At 43.9% G+C, this 23,031-nt stretch overlaps 1 protein-coding gene and 1 long non-coding RNA gene across 2 annotated transcripts in view; one reads left to right on the forward strand and one right to left on the reverse strand.

The window, feature by feature from the left end:
• Positions 1-23,031, reverse strand: part of LOC131500163 (uncharacterized) — a 31,996-nt gene that overhangs the window by 3,745 nt on the left and 5,220 nt on the right. The window lies entirely within an intron of this gene.
• On the forward strand, positions 222-21,756 carry LOC131500161 (zinc finger protein 418-like). Its single transcript, XM_058708937.1, has 3 exons — positions 222-435; positions 3,301-3,427; positions 16,352-21,756. The coding sequence occupies exons 1-3, from the start codon at positions 403-405 to the stop codon at positions 19,153-19,155; spliced, it is 2,964 nt and encodes a 987-aa protein (XP_058564920.1). The 5' UTR covers positions 222-402; the 3' UTR covers positions 19,156-21,756.

The raw sequence follows: 23,031 nt of genomic DNA on the forward strand, positions 1-23,031 counted from the left end.
CAAGGAGCAAACTCCTTCTCCCTCTAGGTTTCCAGCATCCCTTGGAGAGCAGCCTGGCAAATGCTCAGATCAGAATGGAGAAAACCCTCGCTGCTGCCTCTAGGGATCCGCCAACTACATTATCCAGAAGACCGTGCGCGGAATTGAGCCAATGGAAGCGTTTCCGCGGGAATTCATCCCGTAGGGGCGGGACTTCCGGCCTCCTCCTTGTGGCGGCCATTTTCCTGCTCTCGGGCGTGCCGGGGCGGGACCGAAGTGACGGAACTGTCAAGGCTCAGGAGTCGTTGTCCCCACGGCGGAGAGGCGGGTCCGCGGCTCGGCGACGCCGCCGCCCGAGCTGTCCCGCGGTGGGTGTCTGCTCCTCTTTCGCCGCTCTGGGCCCCGCTCCGCCCACAGAGTCTGATGGCGGCGGCCGCGCGCAGGGACCGGGCTCAGGTAAACGCGAGACTCCCGGACCCTCCCCCACCCAGAGTCCCGAGGCCCGAGCGCGGGGCACCTGCTCGCGTCCCTGCGGCCCAGGTCCGGTGTCCGGGCCGGGGAGACGCTCGTGGGCGGGGCCCCGTGTTTTAGCGCCGGCGTGATGGGGTGCGGGAGCGGGCTGCAGGGGGCGCCGAGGGGGAGGATTCGGGGGTGTGGGGTCTGCCCTCAGGGACACAGGGTGTGCGGCGGGATCACGGGGGGACTGGCGAGCTGGGGTGTGGTACCTCCGTTCTGAGGGCGCTGGAGGGTCGTGAACCGAAGAGGGACACGGTCTGTGTTTGGGTGTGAATAGCTTTCCGAAAGCTTCTCAAGAGAGAGGTGAAAGGGGGTGATGAAGACAAGGAGGCCCCGGGAGTGCAGTTCTTGTCGAAGGTCACAGAGCTGGTAGGAGGACTGAGGCACCGAGGTTGGTCATCCCGAGGTCCCTGGGTTCCAGGGCCGGGCGGGATGCAGGGGAGGCCTGACCTGGTAGAGCCCAGCCCTGGTTGCCTTCACTCAACCACAAGTTCTGAAGGTTGTGAAAGCTCATATGGCACCTGCGCAAGTCCCTCACTGATCTTGACATCGCCAGTACGGTGTCCAGGATTGTGGTGTCTTGAGCCCCTTCCCTTGCTGTTTTTCCAACGGCTGGGTGTGGGGTCCCTGAGGATACCCCAAGCCGAGGCTCCTGAGTGCAGGCCAAGGGTTACCTATAAACAGGTGTGAGAAGCTATCCCAGAAATAGATATCAGAGTGTGCAAGTGCTTGGACAGGTACGACCTGCGTCCATTCTCCCTGTCGGGAACAAAGCAGACGGTCAAGGATCAGGCCTGTAATGTGGCTGTTGAGAATTTGGGCACCTCTTTTGGAGGCAGTGAGAGGCTTGGATAAGAGGGGGAGGGGCTGGTCTTACCGAAGTCTTAATGGGCTCTTTCCGGTTGTAGAAAAGATAACAGACCTTGGGGGTAGGGGAGGAGGCAGGGAGCCCGGGAGGAGGCAGCTGCTGCAATCCAAATGAGTGCTGATGAACCAAAGCAATGGCCATAGGGGTAGGTGAAAAGTTGGACTCTTCCATTTTTAAAAGAAGGGTAAAGTAGATTTTTTGATGTTGTAGGTGAGGGAGAGAAAAAAGTCAGGGATGACCCCAGGGATTTTGGTCCTAGCAGCTGAAGGGATGGAAGTTTCATCACCTGGGGTGGGGAGGTTGACGGTAGGTTAATTTTCTTTGGGACTGCCAGAAGTTTCGTTTGGTCCTGTTAGGAGTCCTGTTAGGAGATATTTCAGGGCACAGCTCGTGGAGACAGCAAGTGAGTAGCTGGATTTGCCGGTCTGGAGATTTGGGGAGGAGGTGCAGGATGAAGACATCCAGAAGTGGTGGCTGTTGTGTAGACCAGAGAGGAGCTGTGGACTATGTTTAGGTTGGGGAATGCAGGTCATTGTGACAGTGCCTTAGCTGGCCAAATAGAGGGAGGTGCATGATGAGGAGTGATTTTCTTGCTGTGCACCTGATCAGGGTTGCTGGGCACACAAACACGGGTGAAGCAGAGACGTGATGGTGGGGAACACATGGGAGAGAGGATGATCTGGCAGGTGATGAAGGCTCCTGTGGAGTGGAGGCCGTGGAGGCACGGGAGTAATTGAGACAAGAGGACACTGAGGCCAGGCTCCTGCTTACTCACTCTTGCAGTTTCAGGGGAATTTTGTGGTGAGCTTCGGTGGGGTTTGTGGCGTTCAGTCTTGATGGTGCATAGGTCTGGGGCAGACTTTCAAAAGCGGTGGCTATCGGACCAGGATGGGACTGTGGGTCACACTTTAGGAAGTGTGTAATGTAGGTTATAGTGGTAATGCTGTTAGCTGGTCAGAAAGACTAGGGTGCATGCTGAGAGGTGCTTCTCTTGCTTAGCTCCTGGTTGACATCCTAAGTATGAGAAACACAGGCGACAGGGAGAAATGATGGTGTGAATGGTGTGGGAGAGAGGATGATCAGGGAGGCTAAAGCTTTCATGGCACAAGTGGCTGCAAGATGGCTTCGGAGGAGTAATTGAGGCAAGATGACACTGAAGGCAGGGCTTCTGCTAATTCACCACTGTATGGATTCACCAGAATTTTGGGGGGGCTTTGATGGGGTCTGGGGTGTTCGGGTCTTGCTGGTGGATAAGATCCGGTAAATGTAGTCCTTTGTGAGAGTCATCATGCCTGGCTGGGGTTTTAAGGAAGGTTGAGTGGAGAGGTGGGGAGTTGTGACCACTGAGACGACAGCAAGTCCAGCACAGAAGTGGAAGTGTGCCATAGCCATCTAATGCATATGTGCTTCTGGGCGGCTGACACTGAAGTAAAGATCAGAGGCCAGAGGAGGACTTCAAAGCAGAATTCAGGGCTTTGCCCAAAGTAGAGTTTGTGGGAGTGCAGCTGTAGGGACTGGAGATGTGAGAGAGGAGAATCTGCAGAGCAGTGTGCACATCAAGAGGAAGTGTGTGCTCAGGGCCACAGGGCCCTGGTATTGGACGCTGAAGGGTACAGCATGAGCCCACATTTCAGTGTGTCTTGGGAGTCTCAAAATGGAGGCCGTAGGGAATTGTATGGTTGGGACCCTACAGGCCAGGATGAATTTGGATGACTTGTCTGTCTCCCTGCCTGATGTTGCTGAGGGCTGAACTCAGTGAATAAAGAGACCCTGAGGATGGGGGGGGTGGGGAAGGGAGGGGCAGTGCTAGTGGCACATAGGCCTGGAATTCTTGGAGCGGGGATCTCTGGAGGAGGAGGAGTGTGGGGTAGATGTATGGTGAGATGGATTGTGGGATCTCAGAATGTTCATGGTTTCATCTGTCCCCATCGTAACAGGATAGTGTGTCCTTTGAGGATGTCGCTGTGTACTTCTCCTGGGAGGAGTGGAGGCTCCTTGATGAGGTTCAGAGATGCCTGTACCACGATGTGATGCTGGAGAACTTTGCACTTATATCCTCACTGGGTAAGGCCCTCCCCCTCCCCAGTGGCCTGAACTAGGTCCTGTTCTCCCCCAACCCATCCCTTATCAGTCTCTCTTACGTGTGGACCATGGGTACTGTGGGTTCTCAGCTTTCTGGGTAGTTGCCATGTCGATAGGGCTGGTTTGTTTGCACTGCCCTCTTCTCCCCGCCCCTGCAGCCTCAGTACCTGCTATACTAAAACCCTCATAGGGAAGGATTCAAAGTTAGTCGATTTTTAGTGACCGTAATGGATTCCACCATGCTTGCTGTCTTCGTTTGGGTCAGTGAGTACAGATCCATGTCACTTCTGTATCCTAGGGGTTTTGTTTGTTTAAAGTAAGCTCTACAGCCTTGGGTCTTGAACTTAGAATTCTGAGATCAAGAATTGCATGCTCTACTAAAGTGAGCCAGCCAGGCTCCCCTGTTTCCCAGGTTTTGATCCCTTCTTTTAGCTGACATGTCTTCCTGTCTCCTTGTGCTGGGTTTGCAGACATTGTCAGACTACTTAGCTGAATCACAGGCTACTTTTCAACAGACTCCTGCAAGGTTTGTACTTTAGGTGTATTTTCTTTTTCCCCCCAGCCTTCTGGAGATACAAAATTATATATATTCAAGTGTACACTGTAGTGATTTGATATATGTATACACTGTGATATAATTTCCACAATTGAAGTTAATTAAATATCCATTCTTATAAAATTATTACATTATTTTTCTATATGAATGCCTAAGATCTACTTTTAGTACTTTCAGTAAATTTCAAGTATACAGCATCATTATTAACTGCAGTCACCATGCTGTATGTTACATTTTCAGAACTTTTCATCTTATTACTGAACGTTTGTACCATTTGACCAACATCTCCCCGTTTCCTCCACACCCCGGCTTCTGGCATTCTATAGGCATACCTTGGAGGTATTGCTGGTTTGGCTCCAGACCACTGCAGTGTAGAAACATCACAATAAAGCAAGTCAGATGAATTTTTTGTTTTCCTGGTGCACGTAAGTTATGTTTGCATTATTGTAGTCTATTAAGTCTCTCATAGCATGGTGTCTCAAAAACAATGTAGCTGATTTAAAAATAGTTCGCTGCTGTCATCTGAAATTGCAGCCAGTCATCTTTTTGTTGGTGAAGGGTCTTGTCTTGATGTTCATGGCTGCTGACTGCCCAGGGTGGTTTGTAAGGTGAGTGGCTGTGGCAGTTTCATAAAATAAGACAACAACAAAGCTTGCTGCATTGGTTCACTCTTCAGAGTTCATGAGTGATTTCTCTATAGCATGCGATACTGTTTAATAGCATTTTACCCACAGTGGAACGTCTTTCAGAACTGGAGTCAGTCCTCTCAAACCCTTTTGCTGCTTTATCAGCTAAGCGTATGTAATATTCTAAATTCTTTGTTGTCATTTCCACAGTCTTAACATCTTCACCAGGAGTAGATTTCATCTCTTTGATTTTTTTTTTTTTAATTTTTAATGTTTATTTATCCTTGAGAGACAGAGAGACAGAGCATGAGCAGGAGAGGGGCAGAGAGAGAGAGGGAGACACAGAATCAGAAGCAAGCTTCAGGCTCTGAGCTGTCAGCACAGAGCATGACATGGGGCTCAAACCCACGAACCGTGAGATCATGACCTGAGCTGTAGTCAGATGCTAAACCAACTGAGCCACCCAGGTGCCCCTGTTTGAATTTATTTTATTTTATTTTATTTTGAGAGAGAATGAATGCATGTGTGGGGGAAGGCAGAGAGAGAGAGAGAGGGAGAGAAAGAATCCCAGGCAGGCTCTGCTCTATCAGTGCAGAGTCCATGAACTGTGAGATCATGACCTGAGCTGAAATCAAGAGTCGGATGCTCACCTGAGCCACCCAGGTGGCCATGTTTTGAATTTTTAAAAATTTTAATTCCAGGATAGTTAAATACAGTGTTTTTATATTTTCTAAATTTTGGATTCCATCTCAGTAAACTACTTTCTTTGTTCATCCATATAAAGCAACTCCTCATCCATTCCATTCAAGTTTTATCATGAGCTTGTAGCAATTCAATCATATCTTCTAGCCTCACCTCCAGTTCTCTTGTCATTCCCACCACATCTGCAGTTACTTTCTCCAAGGAAGTCTTGAACCCTTCAAAGTCATGGTGAATCCTTTCCAGAAGGTTTCTGTTTACTTTGCCCAGATCCATCAGAAAAATCACTGTGGCAGCTCTGTCTGGTTTTACAGGATGGTATTTCTTAAAAATAATGCTTGAATATCAAAATTATTCCTTGATCCATAGGCTACAGAATGGATGTTGTGTTAGCAGGCATGAGACATTAGCTCATTGTACATCTCCATCAGAGCTCACGGGTGCTTTGTCACTAAGCAGTGATATTTTAAAAGAAAGCACTATGTATCAACAGTGGGCTTAAAATATTCAATAAGCCATATTATAAACAGATGTGCTGTCATCCAGACTTTGCTGTTCTATTTATAACACGGGCAGGGTAGAATTCCTAAGGGCCCTGGGCTTTTCAGAATGATACGTGACCCTTGGCCCTACCAAGCTTGACTTTTCCAGCTATGAAAGTGCTAGATGGCCATCTTGCAGTCGAAGGCTGCTCGGTCTGCATTGGGAAAATCCGTGGTTCAGTGTCACCACCTTCACGAACGATCTCCGATCTCCGCTAGGGCTACCGGAGCACTTGCTGCAGCTTCTGTGTCAGCACCTGCTGCCCCACCTGGTCCTTTGCGGTTAGGAGACGGCTTCTCTCCTTCAGTGTCACGAGCCAGCCTCTGCTAACTTCAGACTTGTGTTCAGCAGCTTCCTCACCTCCCCTGGCCTTCATAGAAGGGAGAGAGTTAGGGCCTTGCTCTGGATTAGGCTTTGGCTTAAGGGAATGTTGTGACTGCTTTGAGCTTCTGTCCAGAGCACTAAAACTTTCTCTGTTTCCGTAGTAAGGCTGTCCTGTGTTCTTATTTGTGTGTTCGCTGGAGTAGCATTTTTTTTTTTAAATAATTTAGCCTAATTAAAAATATAACGTTTATTTATTTTTGAGACAGAGAGAGACAGAGCATGAACGGGGGAGGGTCAGAGAGAGAGGGAGACAGAGAATCTGAAACAGGCTCCAGGCTCTGAGCTGTCAGCACAGAGCCCAACGCTGGGCTTGAACTTACGGACCGTGAGATCATGACCTGAGCCGAGGTTGGACGCTTAACCAACTGAGCCACCCAGGCGCCCTATCCTAATTAAAAAATATATATATATTTATTTATTTATTTATTTTTGAGAGAGAGATAATGTGAGTGGGGGAGGGGCAGAGAGAGAGGGAGACACAGACTCTGAAGGAGGCTTCAGGCTCTGAGCTGTCAGCATAGAGCTGGATGCGGGGCTCGAGCTCACGAACCTCGAGATCGTGACCTGAACCGAAGTAGGATGCTTAACCGACTGAGCCACCCAGGTACCCCGGGAGTAGCACTTTTATAAATGCTTGTTTATTTTATTTTGAGAGAGAGAGAAAGAGCAAGCATGTGGAGGAGAGGCAGAGAGAAGGAGAGAGAATCCCAAGCAGGTTCTGCACTGTCAGCACAGAGCCCGACTCGGGGCTCGATCTTATGAACCATGAGATCATGACCTGAGCTAAAATCAAGAGTAAGATGCTTAACCAACTGAGCCACCCAGGGGCCCCTGCATGTTTTGTTTTGTTTTGTTTAATTCCAGTACCATAATATTTTGATTACTATTGTTTTCTGGTATAGTTTGAAATTACAAATGTGATTCCTCTAACTTTGATCTTTGTGATCAAGATTTCTCTATTTGACGTCATTTGTGGTTCGAATTTTAGGATTTTGGTTCTGTTTCTGGTAAAAAATGCCACTGGAATTTTGGTAGAGTGTAGTGAATTTTAGGTTGCTTTATGTAGTAGAAATATTTTAATAGTGATTCTTTCAGTCCACAAACATGGGATATCTTTCCATTTATTTGTGTCTTCAATTTCTCTCATTAATGTCTTAAAGTTTTCGTTGTACATATCTTTCATCTGCTTGGCTAAATGTATTCCTAAGTATTTTATTTCTTAAATGCTATTGTAAATGGAATTGGTTTCTTAATTTCTTTTGAGATATTTCATTGTTAGTAATGGGCATATCTGATTTTTGTATGTAGATTTCTTATCCTGTAAATTTACTGAGTTTATTCATTTTGACAGTTTTTTGGTGGATTTTTTGTGGTTTGCTTTATACAAGATCTATGTCATCTACAAACAGTTTTACTTCTTTTCTGATTTGGATGCCTTTCTTTTTCATCTCTGATTGTTCCAGGTAGGACTTCAGTACAATTTTGAATAGCAGTTATGAGAGTGGACATCCTTGTCTCATTCCTGACCATAGAGTAAAAGTTTTTACCTTTTCACTGTAGAATGTGCTTTTAGCTGTGGGCTTATATGTGGCCTTTGTGTATTGTGGTGTATGTCTTCTTTTTTTTTTTTTTTTTTTTAAACGTTTTTATTTTTTTTTATTTTTTTTTATTTTTGGGACAGAGAGAGACAGAGCATGAACGGGGGAGGGGCAGAGAGAGGGAGACACAGAATCGGAAACAGGCTCCAGGCTCCGAGCCATCAGCCCAGAGCCTGACGCGGGGCTGGAACTCACGGACCGCGAGATCGTGACCTGGCTGAAGTCGGACGCTTAACCGACTGCGCCACCCAGGCGCCCCGGTGTATGTCTTCTTTACCTAATTTTGGGGAGTCTTATCATAAAAGGATTCTGAATTTTGTGAAATGCTTTTTTTTTTTTTTTTTTTTTTTAATATCTGTTCATGTGATCATATGAGTTTTGGCCTTCACTCTTTTATAAGATAGAACACATTTACCAATTTACTTATGAGGAACCACACTTGTATCCCAGGGATAAATATCACTTGGTCACAGTTTATGATTCTTTTCATATACTGTTGAATTTGGTTTGCTAGGATTTTGTTGAGCTTTTTTACATCTATGTTCATTAGAGATGTTGGCCTGTAATTTTGTTTTCTTGTAAGGTGCTTTGGTGTCCTAATTCTAGTCTTCTAAAATGAATTTGAAAATGATCCCTTCCTCTTCAAATTTTTGGAAGAACTTGAGAGTTTAATCCTTCACTCAGGTACCACCTCATGCCAGTCAGAGTGGCTACAATGAACAAATCAGGAGACTATAGATGGTGACGAGGATGTGGAGAAACAGGAACCCTCTTGCACTGTTGGTGGGAATGCAAATTGGTGCAGCCACTCTGGAAAACAGTGTGGAGGTTCCTCAAAAAATTAAAAATAGATCTACCCAATGACCCAGCAATAGCACTGCTAGGAATTGACCCAAGGGATACAGGAGTGCTGATGCATAGGGGCACTTGTACCCCAATGTTTATAGCAGCACTTTCAACAATAGCCAAATTATGAAAAAAGCCTAAATGTCCATCAACTGATGAATGGATAAAGAAATTGTGGTCTATATACACAATGGAACTACATGGCAATGAGAAAGAATGAAATATGGCCTTTTGTAGCAACGTGAATGGAACTGGAGTGTTATGCTAAGTGAAATAAGTCATACAGAGAAAGACAGATGCCTTATGTTTTCACTCTTATGTGGATCCTGAGAAACTTAACAGAAGACCATGTGGGAGGGGAAGGAAAAAAAAAAAAAAAGGTTAGAGAGGGAGGGAGCCAAAACATAAGAGACTCTTAAATAAAAACTGAGAACTAACTGAGGGTTGATGGGGGGTGGGAGGGAGGGGAGGGTTGGGTGATGGGTATTGAGGAGGGCACCTGTTGGGATGAGCACTGGGTGTTGTATGGAAACCAATTTGACAATAAATTTCATATTAAAAAAAAAGATGTTGATAGAAATCTTGTGGTCATGACCTTTTCTTTGTTGGGAGATATTTGATTTCTGAATCAATTTCCTTGTCATTTGGATTTTCTGTCTTACAATTCAGTGTTGGTAGGTTGTATGTTTGTAGGACTTTATTCTATGTTATCTAATATGTTGGTGTATATAGTTCATAGTAGTGCTTTATGATCCTTTGTGTTTCTGTGCTCTCGCTTGCAATTTCTCCTCTTATATTTCTGCATTAATTTATTTGAGTCTTGCCTTTGTTCTAAGTCCAGCTAAAGGTTTTTCAAGTTTCTGCTCAGAAAACCAGCTTTTAGTATTGTTTATCTTTTTATTTTTCTAGTTTCTATTTTATTTTTGGTCTGATCTTTGTGTTTTCCTTTGTTTCTCTCACTTTGGTCTTAGTTTGTTATTTTTCTAGTTTCTTAAGGTGTAAAGTTAGGTTGTTTCTTGGAGATCTTTTCTTTTCTTTTCTTTTCTTTTCTTTTCTTTTCTTTTCTTTTCTTTTCTTTTCTTTTCTTTTCTTTAAGAGCCAGCATTTATTGCTCTAAACTTTTTTCTTAGAACTGACTTTTCACATTCTATATAGATATTTTTATGTATGTATGTATGTATGTATTTATTTATTAATGTTTGTTTATTTTTAAGAGAGAGAGTGTGAGTGGGGCAGTAGCAGAGGGGGACAGAGCACCTGAAGCAGGCTCTATGCTGACAGCAGAGAGCCCAATGTGGGGCTTGAACTCACAAGCTGCGAGATCATGACCCGAGATCATGACCTGCACCGAAGGAAGACACTTCAACTGAGCCACCCAGGTGCCCTCCATATAGATACTTTTAAATGTTTATTTTTATCTTAGCGTGAGCGGGGGTAGGGGCAGAGACAGAGGGGGACAGACGTTCAGAAGCAGGCTCTGTGCTAACAGCATCAGGCCCAATGCGGAGTTTGAACTCGTGAACTGTGAGATCGTGACCTGAACCGAAGTCGGACACTCAACTGACTGAGTCACCCAGGCACCCCTCACATTCCATAGATTTTGTTTCCACTTTTGTTTTTCTCAAGATACTTTTTTATTTTGCTTTTGATTTATCCTTTGGCCAATTGATTGGATAGGCATGTGTTGTTTAATGTCCACATATTTGAATTGTTAAGTTTCCTCATGTTACTGATTTCTAGTTTCATCCATTGTTAGGAAAAGGTACTTGACAGAATTTCAGTCTTCTGAAATTTGTTAAGACTTGTTTGACATGTGATTTATCTTAGAGAATATTCTGTGTCACTTGAGAGTGTGTATGCTGCTATAGTGAAATGGAATGTTCTATATATGTCTTTTCCATCCATTTGGACGAGAATGTTCAAGTCAGATATATCCTTATTAGTATTTTTTGTCTGGATATCTGCCTATTGTTGAAAGGGGGATATTGATAATTAAAATCTGATTGCTGTCTTTTCTGTCTTCAGATCTAGTCGAATCTGCTTAATACTTAATTTAGATGCTTTGATGTGTGATGCATATATACATAAAATTCGTGCATTCTCTTTAGGATTTCATTCCTTTATCATTATGTAATGACCTTCTTTGTCTCTTGACAGTTGTTAACTTAAAGTCTGTTGTATCTCCTATAAGTATAGCTACCCCTATTCTGTTTTGGTTTCTATTTGTGTGGACTATCTTTCTCAATTCCTTCACTTTCAGCTTCTGTGTGTCCTTAAGGCTGAAGTTACTCTAGTGTTGGCAGCATATAGTTGGGTCATGTTTTGTTTTGAGTTCAGCCACTCTGTCTTTTGATTGAGAATTCTATTAGGACCTACTGTTGCCATGTTAATTATCGTCTCAGAGTCTTGTAGTATCTTTCTTCTTCATCTTTTGCTGTCTTCCTTGGTGATCTGATGATTTCCTGTGGTCTTATGCTTCCATTCCTTTCTCTTTTGTGTCTCCTATAGGTTTTTGCTTTGTGGTTACCATGAGGCTTACATAAATAATCTCGGGGCAGCTGGGCGGCTCAAGTCTGAGCGTCTGACTCTTGATTCACGTTGTGATCTCATGGTTTGTGCGTTTGTGCCCCACATTGAGATCCACACTGACAGCACAGAACCTGACTGGGATTCTCTTTCTGTCCCTCCCCCCACTCACATGTGTGCGCGCTCTCTCTCTCTCTCTCTCTCTCAATAAATAAACTTAACGAAAAAAAGAATGCCTCATCAAGAATGATGAGATAAAGTGAGGTGAATGATATAGGCATTGTGACACAGCATTAGGCTACTAGAGACCCTCTGAACTGTTATAATGAAGGAGGATCATTTACTTTTGCAACTTTTTTTTTAAGTTTATTTATTTTGAGAGATAGAGAGCATAAATGGGGAGGGGCAGATAGAGGGAGAGACAGAATCCCAAGCAGGCTCCGTACTGTCAGCACAGAATCCAATGCAGGGCTTAAACTCACAAACTGTGAGATCATGACCTGAGCCGAGATGAAGAGACGCTTAACTGACTGCACTACCTAGGTGCCCCCATTTGCTTTTGGACCATGGTTGACCATGGGTAAGTGAAACCATGGAAAGTGAAATGGATGAGGGACTCCTGTATTTTGACTATGACTATATAATTGCATTTACCAGTGTATTCTCTATTTTCATGTTACTAATTAGCATACTTTCATTTCAGCTTGAAGAACTGTTGTAGCATCTTCTGTAGGGTACATCAAGTGGTGATGAACTCCCTTAGCTTCTGTTTGTCTGGGAAAGCAGTTCTTCTTTATTTCTGAATGACAACTTTGCTAGTAAAGTATTTTTGGTTTGCAGTTTCTTTGTTTCAGTGTTACAGCTAAGAACACTACTCATACCCTAATGGAGGTTGGGGGGGTTCCCTTGTGTAAGTTCTCTTCCCACAGCTTTCAAATTCTCTGTCATTATATTTCGATTTTTATTATATAGTTGACTTTTTTTTTTTTTTTAAGAGCGAGAAGGCACAAGTGAGCAAGGGGCAGAGAGAAAGAGAGAATCCCACGAGGGGCATAGAGAGAGAGAGGGAGAGAGAATTGGGGCTCACCTGGGGTTCATGCTCACCTGAAGCAGGGCTCCATCTCACCTGATACGGGACTTGAACTCACAAACTGTGAGATCATGACCTGAGCCTTCTTAACCGAAGCCACCCAGGTGCCCCATATAGTTGACCTTTGAACAACACAGGGCTTAGGGGCGCTAACCCCCATGCAGCCAAAAATCCATGTATAACTTTTGACTTCTCCCAGAACTTAGTTACTGTTAGCCTACTCTTCACCAAAGCCTTACTAATAACATAAATTAACTCATATTTTGTACATTATACATCTCCTGTATTCTTACAATAAAGTAAGCTAGAGAAAAGAATGTGCTAAAATCATACGGAAGAGTAAATACATTTATAGTATTTTACTGTATTTACTGGAAAAAGTCTGCTTATAAATTAATCCACACAGTTTGAATCCATGTTGTTCTTAAGGGTCACTGTAATGTGTCGTCTTTTTTTCTTTTTTCTTTTTTTTTTTAAAGATTTTATTTTTAAGTAATCTCTGTATCCAACATGTGTCTTGAACTCATGACCCCAAGATCAAGAGTCTCATGCTTTTCTGACTGAGCCAACCAGGTGCCCCTGTAATGTGTCTTGGTAAAGTCCTCTTTGGTTTGAATCTTTTTGGGGACTTATGAGCATCATATACCTGTATGTTCATGTCTGTCCCCAGATCTGGGAAGTTTTCATCCATTATTTTATAATCTGTGACTGTTTAAATCAGATTTCTGTCCCTTTCTGTCTGTCTGTCTGTCTTCTCCTTCAGGACCACCATAATGCAAATATTGTTTTATGACGTATAATCCACACAGACTTTCCTTATTCATTTTTTTTTGTTGTCTTTTTTCTAATTTGAATAATTTCAAAAGTATCTTCAGTTTCAGATTTTTTTTTCTTTTCAGATTCATTCTTTTGATTGATCAGGTTGGCTGCTGATTCTCTGTTTTGTGTTTTTTTTGTTTGTTTCATTCATTGTGTTCTTCACCATAACTTTTTTTATTATTAAATTTAAATTCCAGTATAGTTAACATACAGTGTTATATTTGTTTCAGGTGTACAATATAGTATGCCGTAATTTGGTTCTTTTTTATATTTTTGTATCTGTTGAAAATCTTTTGTAATTGTTTTCCTTATTTCATTAAATTGTATTTTCTTGTAGCTCAGTGAACTCCCTTAAGACAGTTATTTTGAATTCTTTGACAGTTCATAGATCTGCATTTTGTTAGGGTGATGGATAAATTACTGTGTTCCTTTGGGGGTGTTCTGTTTCCTTGATTTTTTTGTGTTTCTTGTAGCCTTGCATTGATGTCTGTACATTTCATGGAGTAGTCACTTCTAGACTTTACAGAAAGGTTTTAGTGGGGAAGATCTTTACCTGTGTGTGGCAGTTCCCACTACAAGATGGCCAAGAGGCTTAGTGTCTGCAGCTCTGTCATCTGAGATCAATGTTAGCAAAGACTGCAGGAGTCCTCAATAGCTAAGGCTCTGTGTGTCCACAGTAGTAGAGAAACACTTTCTCCCACAGGAAGTATTTTGGCCATGGGACTTGATGCCCAGTCCAGCTCTTGGGTGTCTTCGTGGTGGTGGTAGCATTGGTGTCTGATGTGCAGGCACCTGCGGAGCAGGTACAGGTCTGGTTTCTAGGGTGTGAACTGACACAGAGCATTAGCAGTTCTAGGGTCCCAGATGCCAAATAGTCTGCAGCAGTGTTGAGTGTGCTATGTGAGATGCGGTTGGATACTGAGCATTGATGGAACCTGTGACAGGAGCATGGTACATTTAGACAGTGTCTCTGGGTTTTGAGGAGCTGGCTAGCCCACAGTGGCCATGGCTTTGGTACTTGAGGCTTGGGCACTCAGGTGACAGCCATGGAGTCAGGTTATGGAATATGGGCAACCACGGAGCAGTTGCATCTCTTGGGTCCAGGGTGTGTGCGGGTTTGATGTGAGTGCCTGCTCTGCTCCCCCGGGTGGAGCAGTAGCTCCTTTTTTGGCAGAGGGGGCAGCTCAGTTATTATTCCCTGGCAGGTCCCCATGGTCGGTCATGTTAGTGCAGAAGCTGCCAGGGTCTTCTGCACAGCAGACATCTGGGGTCCATGTCTACAAACACCTGGACACTTCTGCTGTGTAACCTGTGATAGTCCACAGCTGTAGTGGGACTTGTTGAGGTTCGCAGCAGTGGCTGCTGGGGTCCCCTGTAGAGTAGGCCACTGCAGAATGCAGTGGCATCACGTGACCCTTTGGCTGACACATATAGTGCCCACCCTTATTTTCTGTCTCTCCAGGTGTCTTCACTAAGCCAGTGTCCCCATCGATCCTTTTAGTGTGCTCCCTTGTGTTGCTGTTGTGTCTTAATTGGACTCTTTTTTAATATTTTTTTAATGTGTTAGAGAAAGCAAGAAGGGGAAGGGCAGAGAGAGAGGTAGAGAGAGAATCCCCTGCAGGCTCCACGCTGTCAGTGCAGAGCCCAACGTGGGGCTCAGTTCCATGAACTGTGAGATCATGACCTGAGCTGAAATCAGGAGTCGGATGCTTAACCAACTGAGCCACCCAGGTGCCCCTCTTGTTAAAAATGTTTTAAAAATTTCATTTAAGTCCAAGGTTGTTAACATGTAGTGTAATAATGGTTTCAAGGGTAGAATTTAGTGATTTATCACTTACATATAACACTCAGTGCTCATCCCAACAAGCATCCTCCTTAATGCCCATCACCCATTTAGTCCACCCTTCGCCCACCTCTCCTCCAGCAACCCTCAGTTTGTTCTTTGTATTTAAGAGTCTCTTATGGTTGTCTCCCTCTCTGTTTTTATCTTATTTATTTTTCCTTCCCTTCCCCTATGTTCATCTGTTTTGTTTCTTAAATTCCACATATGAATGAAATCACAGAATATTTGTCTTTCTCTGACTTATTTCACTTAGCATAATATACTCTAGTTCCATCCACATTACTGCAAATGGCAAGATTGCATTCCTTTTGATCACTGAGTAATATTCCTCTGTGTGTGTGTGTGTGTGTGTACACACGTATGTACATACGTACACATGCCACATCATCTTTCATTAGTCAAAGGACATTGGGTTCTTTCCATAATTTGGATATTGTTGATAGCCAGCCGCCCCTCTTAATTGGACTCCTAAGCCTGCTAAGGTCAAAGGCTGGTTTCCTCTGCTGTCATGCTGACATCATCTACCTTGCTCTTTTTTCTAGGCCCCTTGTGTGGACAGCCCTGGGACAGGGCTGGCTATTCATTTGTCCTGTTTTTCCCTTAGGACTTGTATCATCCATGTCCCATGTAGTTGCTCAGGGCTTACAGAGAAGATGGACTTACAGGGCTTACAGGATGGACATGACTCCAGATGTGGCAAGGTGGACTCAGCGGGAGAAGGGATGGGCTGGTCCTGGTGAATGGCTGGAGAGAATGTGCCATCAGGGATGTGCTCAGATTACACCAGAAACCTGTCTTTATTCACCCCCACTTTTCATGTCATTTCCACTGGCCGCACTTCATTACTACCTTTTTCTCCTCTGGTTTGACACTTTGCCAATGTCTTGGTTCTTCTCGTTTCTACTATGACTTTAGTGCAGTGATGATCATCACCTCTCTGACTCCTCATCTCACCCATTTCTCTCAGTGTTCTTTCTGTGTGCTCTAGCATTAGCCATGAGATATTCACGTGTCCTTACAGTGACATGGAACAGCAGCTAATCTGTTGCAGCTGGATTTTAGTGGGCTTGGATGCATGCTTCTACTCAGCATCTCATCAGCAGTGGCAAAGGTCCTGCCAAAAACCGTTGGCACAGAAATGAGTTGTAGTCCTCATCTCTCTTCCTTGTCTCATATGCTGTCTTTGTTTCCTTCCCTGGTGGGTTATCCACCAGTCTGTGACCTTAGGATCCCAGTAATGCACAACTGAATTCCAACTCCTGTGTCTGGAAAAGCATCCCATAAACTTGTGCCTACATGAGACAGGTGCATATGAGTGACGGGCTTACCCCTCACTGTAGTCACCATGTACTTCATGAGAGTTTCTTTGCGTTCAGGTTGCTGCTGTGGAGCAGAGGATGCGGAGGCACCCCTTGAACAGAGCGTTTCTGTAGGTGTGTCACAGGCCAGCACGCCCAAGGCAGCTCAGTCTTCCCGGAAGACCCACCCTTGTGACATGTGCGGTCCGGTCTTGAGAGATGTTTTCCGCCTGGGTGAGCACCAGGGAAAGCCAAGCAGCCAGAAACTGTTGAGGTGTGGGGCATGCGCAAAACGATTTTATTTCGGCGTAAACTTTCAGCAGCAGCCAGAGCAGCACACGGGAGAGAAACCATTCAGAAGCAGTGTGGACAGGACCTCTTTTGTGAAGAGCTGTGGATTCCATGATTCAGGAAAGCCCTTTACCTGTGGAGAGATTGAGAAAGACTTCCTGCCTGGCTCGGGGCATCTGCAACAAGGGGCCATTCATACTGGAGAAAAGCCAAACACAATCAGCCAGTGCAGGGCAACTATACAGAGCAGAAAAAGTCATTACATCTGGGGAGAATGCAAGAAAGCCTTCGGTCCCAAACACACGCTTTCTCAGGACCAGTGTTTTGTGTGCAGTGAATGTGGGAAAACATTCAGGTACAAATCTTCATTTGTTATCCACCAGAGATTGCATACTGGAAAAAGGCATCACGAGTTTGATGAATGTGGAAAATCCCTTCGGCAAAGCTCAACCCTCAGTCAACATGGAAAGACTCACTCCGGATCCAGGCAATACAAGTGCAGCAAATGTGGGAAATCCTTAAGCCACAAATCCGTTCTCATTCATCCCCAGCGATGGCACGGTGGAGAAAACAGTTATATGTGTGGTGAATGTGCAAAATCTTTTAGTCAGAGCTCAGTGTTGATTCCATGTAGAGTTCAAACTGGAGAAAGGCCTTATAAGTGTGGTGACTGTGCAAAATCTTTTACCTCTATCTCTGCCCTAAGTTATCATCAGAGATCTCACACAGGGGAAAGGCCCTATGAGTGCAGTGAATGTGGGAAGTCTTTTATCTCTAGGTCTGACCTCCGTTATCATCAGAGAGTTCATTCTGGAGAAAGGCCTTATGAATGCAGTGAATGTGGGAAATCCTTTATCACTCGTACTGCTCTCCGTTATCATCACAGGGTTCACACTGGGGAGAGGCCTTATGAGTGCAGTGAATGTGGCAAGTCCTTTACCCGAAGAAATAACCTCATTATACACCTAAGAGTTCACTCAGGTGAAAGACCTTATGAGTGTAGTGAATGTGGGAAATCTTTTACCTTTAGTTCCAGCCTGCGTTATCACCACAGAGTTCACACTGGAGAAAGACCTTATGAGTGTAGTGAATGTGGGAAATCTTTTAACAATAGGTGGACGCTCATTCGACACCGGAGAATTCACACAGGAGAAAAGCCTTATGTGTGCAATAAATGTGGGAAATCTTTTACCTGTAGCTCCACCCTCCAGTATCATCATCGAGGTCACCTTGGAGAGAGGCCTTATGAGTGCAGTGAATGTGGGAGATCTTTTACTACTAGCTCTGCCCTCCGTTATCACCAGAGAGTTCACACTGGAGAAAGGCCTTATGAGTGTAACGAATGTGGGAAATCTTTTATTTCTAGATCTGACCTCCATTATCATCATAGAGTTCATTCTGGAGAAAGGCCTTATGAGTGTAGTGAGTGTGGGAAATCCTTTATCCGAAGAAATAACCTTATTTTACATCAGAGAGTTCACACAGGAGAAAGGCCTTACAAGTGTAGTGAATGTGGGAAATCTTTTAATAATAGGTGGACCCTGATTCAACACCAGAGAGTTCACACAGGAGAAAAACCGTATGTGTGCAATGAATGTGGGAAATCTTTTACCTGTAGCTCCACACTTTGTTACCATCAAAGAGTTCATGAAGGTAAAAGGCCATATGAGTGCACTGAATGTGGGAAATCTTTTACCTCCAGTTCTACCCTCCGTTACCATCAGAGAGTTCACACGGGAGAGAGGCCTTACAAGTGCAGTGAATGTGGGAAATCTTTTACCTTTAGTGCCAGCCTTCGTTATCATCACAGAGTGCACAGTGGAGAAAGACCTTATGAGTGCAGCGAATGTGGGAAATCCTTTAAGGATAGATCACAATTCAATAAACACCGGAGAACTCACACGGGAGAAAGGCCTTATGAGTGCAGTGAATGTGGGAAGACTTTTAGCCAAAAATCTTCCCTGTCAATACACCAGAGAATTCATAATAGTGAACGGTCTTATGAGTGTAGTGCTTGTGGGAAATCCTTTACATCTATCTCTGGCCTTGGTTATCATCATAGAGTTCATAGAGGAGAAAAGCCTTATCAGTGCAGTGAATGTGGGAAATCTTTTACCAACAGCTCCATACTGATTCGACACCAGAGAGTTCACACAGGAGAAAGACCTTATGTGTGCAGTGAATGTGGGAAGTCTTTTACCAGTAGCGCTACCCTCTCTTACCATCAGAGAGTTCATGCAGGGAAAAGGCCTTACGAATGCAGTGAATGTGGGAAGTCTTTTACTTCCAGTTCCACTCTTCGTTATCATCAGAGAGTTCATGCAGGAGACAGGCCTTATGGGTGTAGTGAATGTGGGAAATCTTTTATCTCTAGCTCCAAGCTACGTTATCATCAGAGAGTTCACACTGGAGAAAGGCCTTATGAGTGCAGCGAATGTGGAAAATCCTTCAGGGATAGTTCCCAATTCAGTCAACACCGGAGAGGTCACACTGGAGAAAGGCCTTACGAGTGCAGTGAATGTGGGAAATTTTTTACACGAAAATCTACACTCTCTCAACATCAGAGAGTTCACACTAGAGAAAGGCCTTAGGTGTGCGGGGAATGTTCAATTTCCTATCCACTGTAATAACTCTGGAGGGAGCTTTGAGGAGTCCTCTATCTGGACTGAATCTCAGACATCTAAACATGCTCAGTGGGAGATCCCTTGTAAGTTTCAGTGACATCCTAAGCTTGTGTAAATATGTTGCACTTTCCATACTGTTCAGGGCTCTTTCCAGATTTAGGTCACAGCTAGATCTTGTGCCCAAAGCCTGTTCTCCTCTACTGCCTGGCAGGTCCCCAAGGTGTGCATTAGTTCACCACCAGTGTGTTCAGGGAGGCTGACCTTTGTTCTCATGAATTGGAGCAAATTAGGAGTAACCTGAGCCCTTAGGGGTCAGCTTCCCCATCTCCTTGACTACCTTCGGCCTGAACCTGAATCATTGATGACCCAGAGAATATGAGTTTGGCTGGCAGCTTACAGAGAATAACTACCTTTTTCAGGGACATGATGGTCTCCTGTGATACTTGTGAGATGTTTTTCCAGTTTCCAAGTCACAAACTTGAGAGTGGTCTGCTGCACATTGCTTTGGCTTAAACAATAATCAAGGCCCTTTTTTTTTTTTTAATGTTTATTTTTTAGAGAGAGCACACACGAGTGGGAGAGGGCCAAGAGAGAGAGAATCTGGAGCAGGTTCCAGGCTCTGAGCTGTCAGCACAGAGCCCTATGTGGGGCTCAAATCCACAAACCATAAGATCATGAGCTGAGCCAAAGTCAGACGCTGAACCAGCTGAGCCACCCACGTGCCCCTCAAGGCCTTACTTTTTAAATCCTTTTTAATCTTGAATGTTCTACTTACTCTGTGGGGTAGTTTATAAACAGATTTGGGCTCAACAGCCATCAGAGGGTGAACTTTTTAGGAGTCTCAAATTGTCCATGCCTGAGGAGGGAGAGGATGATGGCAGAAAGTAGCTTGCCAGCCTTGACCAAATCTGTATCACTGCCCCACAACCTCTGAAAAACTGCAGGGCTTTCTGGTTTTCATTTGAGGTCTGGATGCTTTGTGTTTTAGGAGTCTCAGTGATGACCCCAAGCAGGGGACAAGTGTGAGACCCTCAGAGGCTTTTGAAAGCAGCATGAATTTTTCACTTATTCAGAGGAGCTATCACAGGGGATGTCAGTACTGGTGAGGTGTTTTCTTCCACAGCTCTGCAAACAGCCATGTGCCCTGATGTCCACAATCCATTGGGCCAGGGTCACTGGTTGTAAGGCCACAGGCATCTGGGGAAACCATAATTCATAAAGAAACACTGGCTTAATAGGGAGTGGAGGAAACTGCAGCCAACTTGATGGAACGTGCCTCTTCTAAAAATGTATCCAGGAAAGTTTCTGTGACCATGACTTTGCAGGATCAGTGTGTACACAAATCTCAGGACCTCCGGGCACATTTATCTTATGTAGCTAAAGTAATTGTCAGAGAAAAAAATAAAAATTAAAATAAAAAGGTTTTGTGGATTCTGTGATGTTTGCCTCAAAGCCGTTATCACACAGACAGGAAAAGAAAAAAAGATAAAGGAGGATCTATATTCCTGGGATGTGGAGCATTCCTGTTGACTTGTATGGAAATATTCTTCACTGTTCTCCACATTTGCTGCCACTGAGGTGATACCCCCATAGGCGTGGGGAAGATTGGTGGAGTCAGTGTGCCAAACAGGTTGCCAAACCTGTTTTCCAAAAAGAGTGGGACAGTCTATCTTGAGCTTTATTCAAGATACAGCCTACATGTACTAACCTGCATATATTTAAAGTATAATTTTATAAGTTTTGACATAGTTCTGAACCTCTAAAGCCATCATCATAGTCCTGATAATAACCGTATCTGTCACAGTATGTTTACGTAGGTCCTTTTATAATCCTTGCATCTCCCACCTCTGTAGGTAACCATTTGTTTCTCCTACAATAGACAGATTGAGTTTATGTTTGGAATTTATGTGTCACAATTACTTTGAGACTCCTCAATGATGCTATGTGAGTAGTGGGTTTTATTCGTTTTTGCCGAGTAATATTTTTGGATATACCAGTTTATCCATTTATCAGTGTACGAGGATTTTTTTTTTTCTAGATTTTGACTACTGAAGATAAGGCTAGTATAAACATTAGTGCTCTCTATGTGAATGTATGTTTCCTTGATCTTCTGTCAGTAACTTAGAGTGTAATGTCTGGGTCACAGGGTAGGTAAATGTTTTACTTTTGATTCTACATTTTGCATCTTCCCAGCAGTGTCTCAGAGTTCCATTTCCTCTGTTTAGACAATCATTTAATTTTAGTCCTTTTAATAAGTTTTTAGTGTTATCTCACTTTCTGTTTAAATTGCATTTCTGTAAGGATTCACAATGGGCATTTTTTCCAACGTTCATTTGCTATCTACATCTTTGGTAACATGTCTGCACATATCTTTTTCCTATTCTTTGAGCTTTGACTATTTCCTTTAAGAAACAGGACAGTGAAACAAGTGTGTGTGTGCACAATTCACAATGGGATGGACACTTATGCTGTACCCTTTTAAATTTTTTCTGCATTAACATATTCTCCATCACATTCTTAAGTCCAGTCATTGAGGAATACAATAAAGCCTTTCTTTGTAGTGGTTTACCCATTTTCCTGCTTTATCACCATCGGTGACCATTGGTTGGTGGGCTGGAGCAGGTGGGCGATAACATTACATCAGGATGGGCTGGGTTAGACTTTACTTTGAGTCCCAAAACCTGGCGGGGTGGAGGGTGGGGTGATGGTGATGTAGAGGTCATTGATCACACTCCCCAGGTCCTGGTCCAAGCTGCCTATGTTTAATTCTTGGATTCCTGGCCATAATAAAGACCCACAGGCAAATGCGCCCATTGGGGGCCTCAGTTTTCTCTTATGTATAATGGGGATTAGGAGCTGCCCCACCCCTGGTCCTTTGGAAGATGTGAAGAGCTGTGTCCATTCCTGTATAGCTCCATCTGTAGGGGGCATCCTAGGGCCAGGCACCTGTAGCTGTCCTAGTTACCACCAGATGCCTATGCTCCCACGTGTGTGCTGGAAAGAAATGGGGTGTCTCAGAAGCCCAGAAGCCCCTGATCCAAATCAGTCCCCAAAACCCACCTGTAGGGAGGAGGGTTTGCACAATACCAAGGTCTTGGTGTGGATTCCCCAGCTAGCAATATCTGAGCAACTAGCTAGGGCCCCCTAAGCCTGTTTGCTGACTATGACATAGAAGCAATGATGGGGTTTACTTGAGCTCCTGGGAGCATCAATAAACGTAACAAAACACTGAGCTCTTAATCATGCCGGAATCCCATAGGACTTTGAGCTTGTATATGATGTTTTATATCAAGTTTTTAATATGAATATTTCCATAACTTTCCTTTTCACAGTTCTCTCACTGTGCTTAACTCTGATTTATTGGCATTTATATTGCATTAGTAATACCCTAGTTTTGTTTGTTCTATAGAGTGCCCCATAAATCAATGTTTACTGTAGAACTTTGACTAATCCATCTATATATGACCTAGTTTATTTTCTCTTCTGAATCACTCTATAACTGAAGCCAAGAGCATGCCTGTCAATTGGTGGATTATCACAGAAATATTTTGATTCATTTTCATATATACTGGGAGAGCTCTTCTTCTGGACCTCTACTTGCCCTAACTGCTGAATTAATTCTCCTCACACCCTCTTAAAACAAATTCATGATGCTTAAATGCAAAATGATGAGTACTATTATAAAGGTGTGTTATTCCACACTAGAGATTCTTTTCATAGTTACCTTCTGGGTTCGTTAAGGATCACTTTTTTTCTTTCCTAAAAATTCAATGCAGGTTTTATTTAAAATTTATATTGTTTAATATGATGTAAACAACAGATGATAGTTGGAAAAACAAAAAG

Source organism: Neofelis nebulosa, chromosome 17 (genome assembly GCF_028018385.1).
Source record: "Neofelis nebulosa isolate mNeoNeb1 chromosome 17, mNeoNeb1.pri, whole genome shotgun sequence".
NCBI lineage: Eukaryota > Metazoa > Chordata > Mammalia > Carnivora > Felidae > Neofelis > Neofelis nebulosa.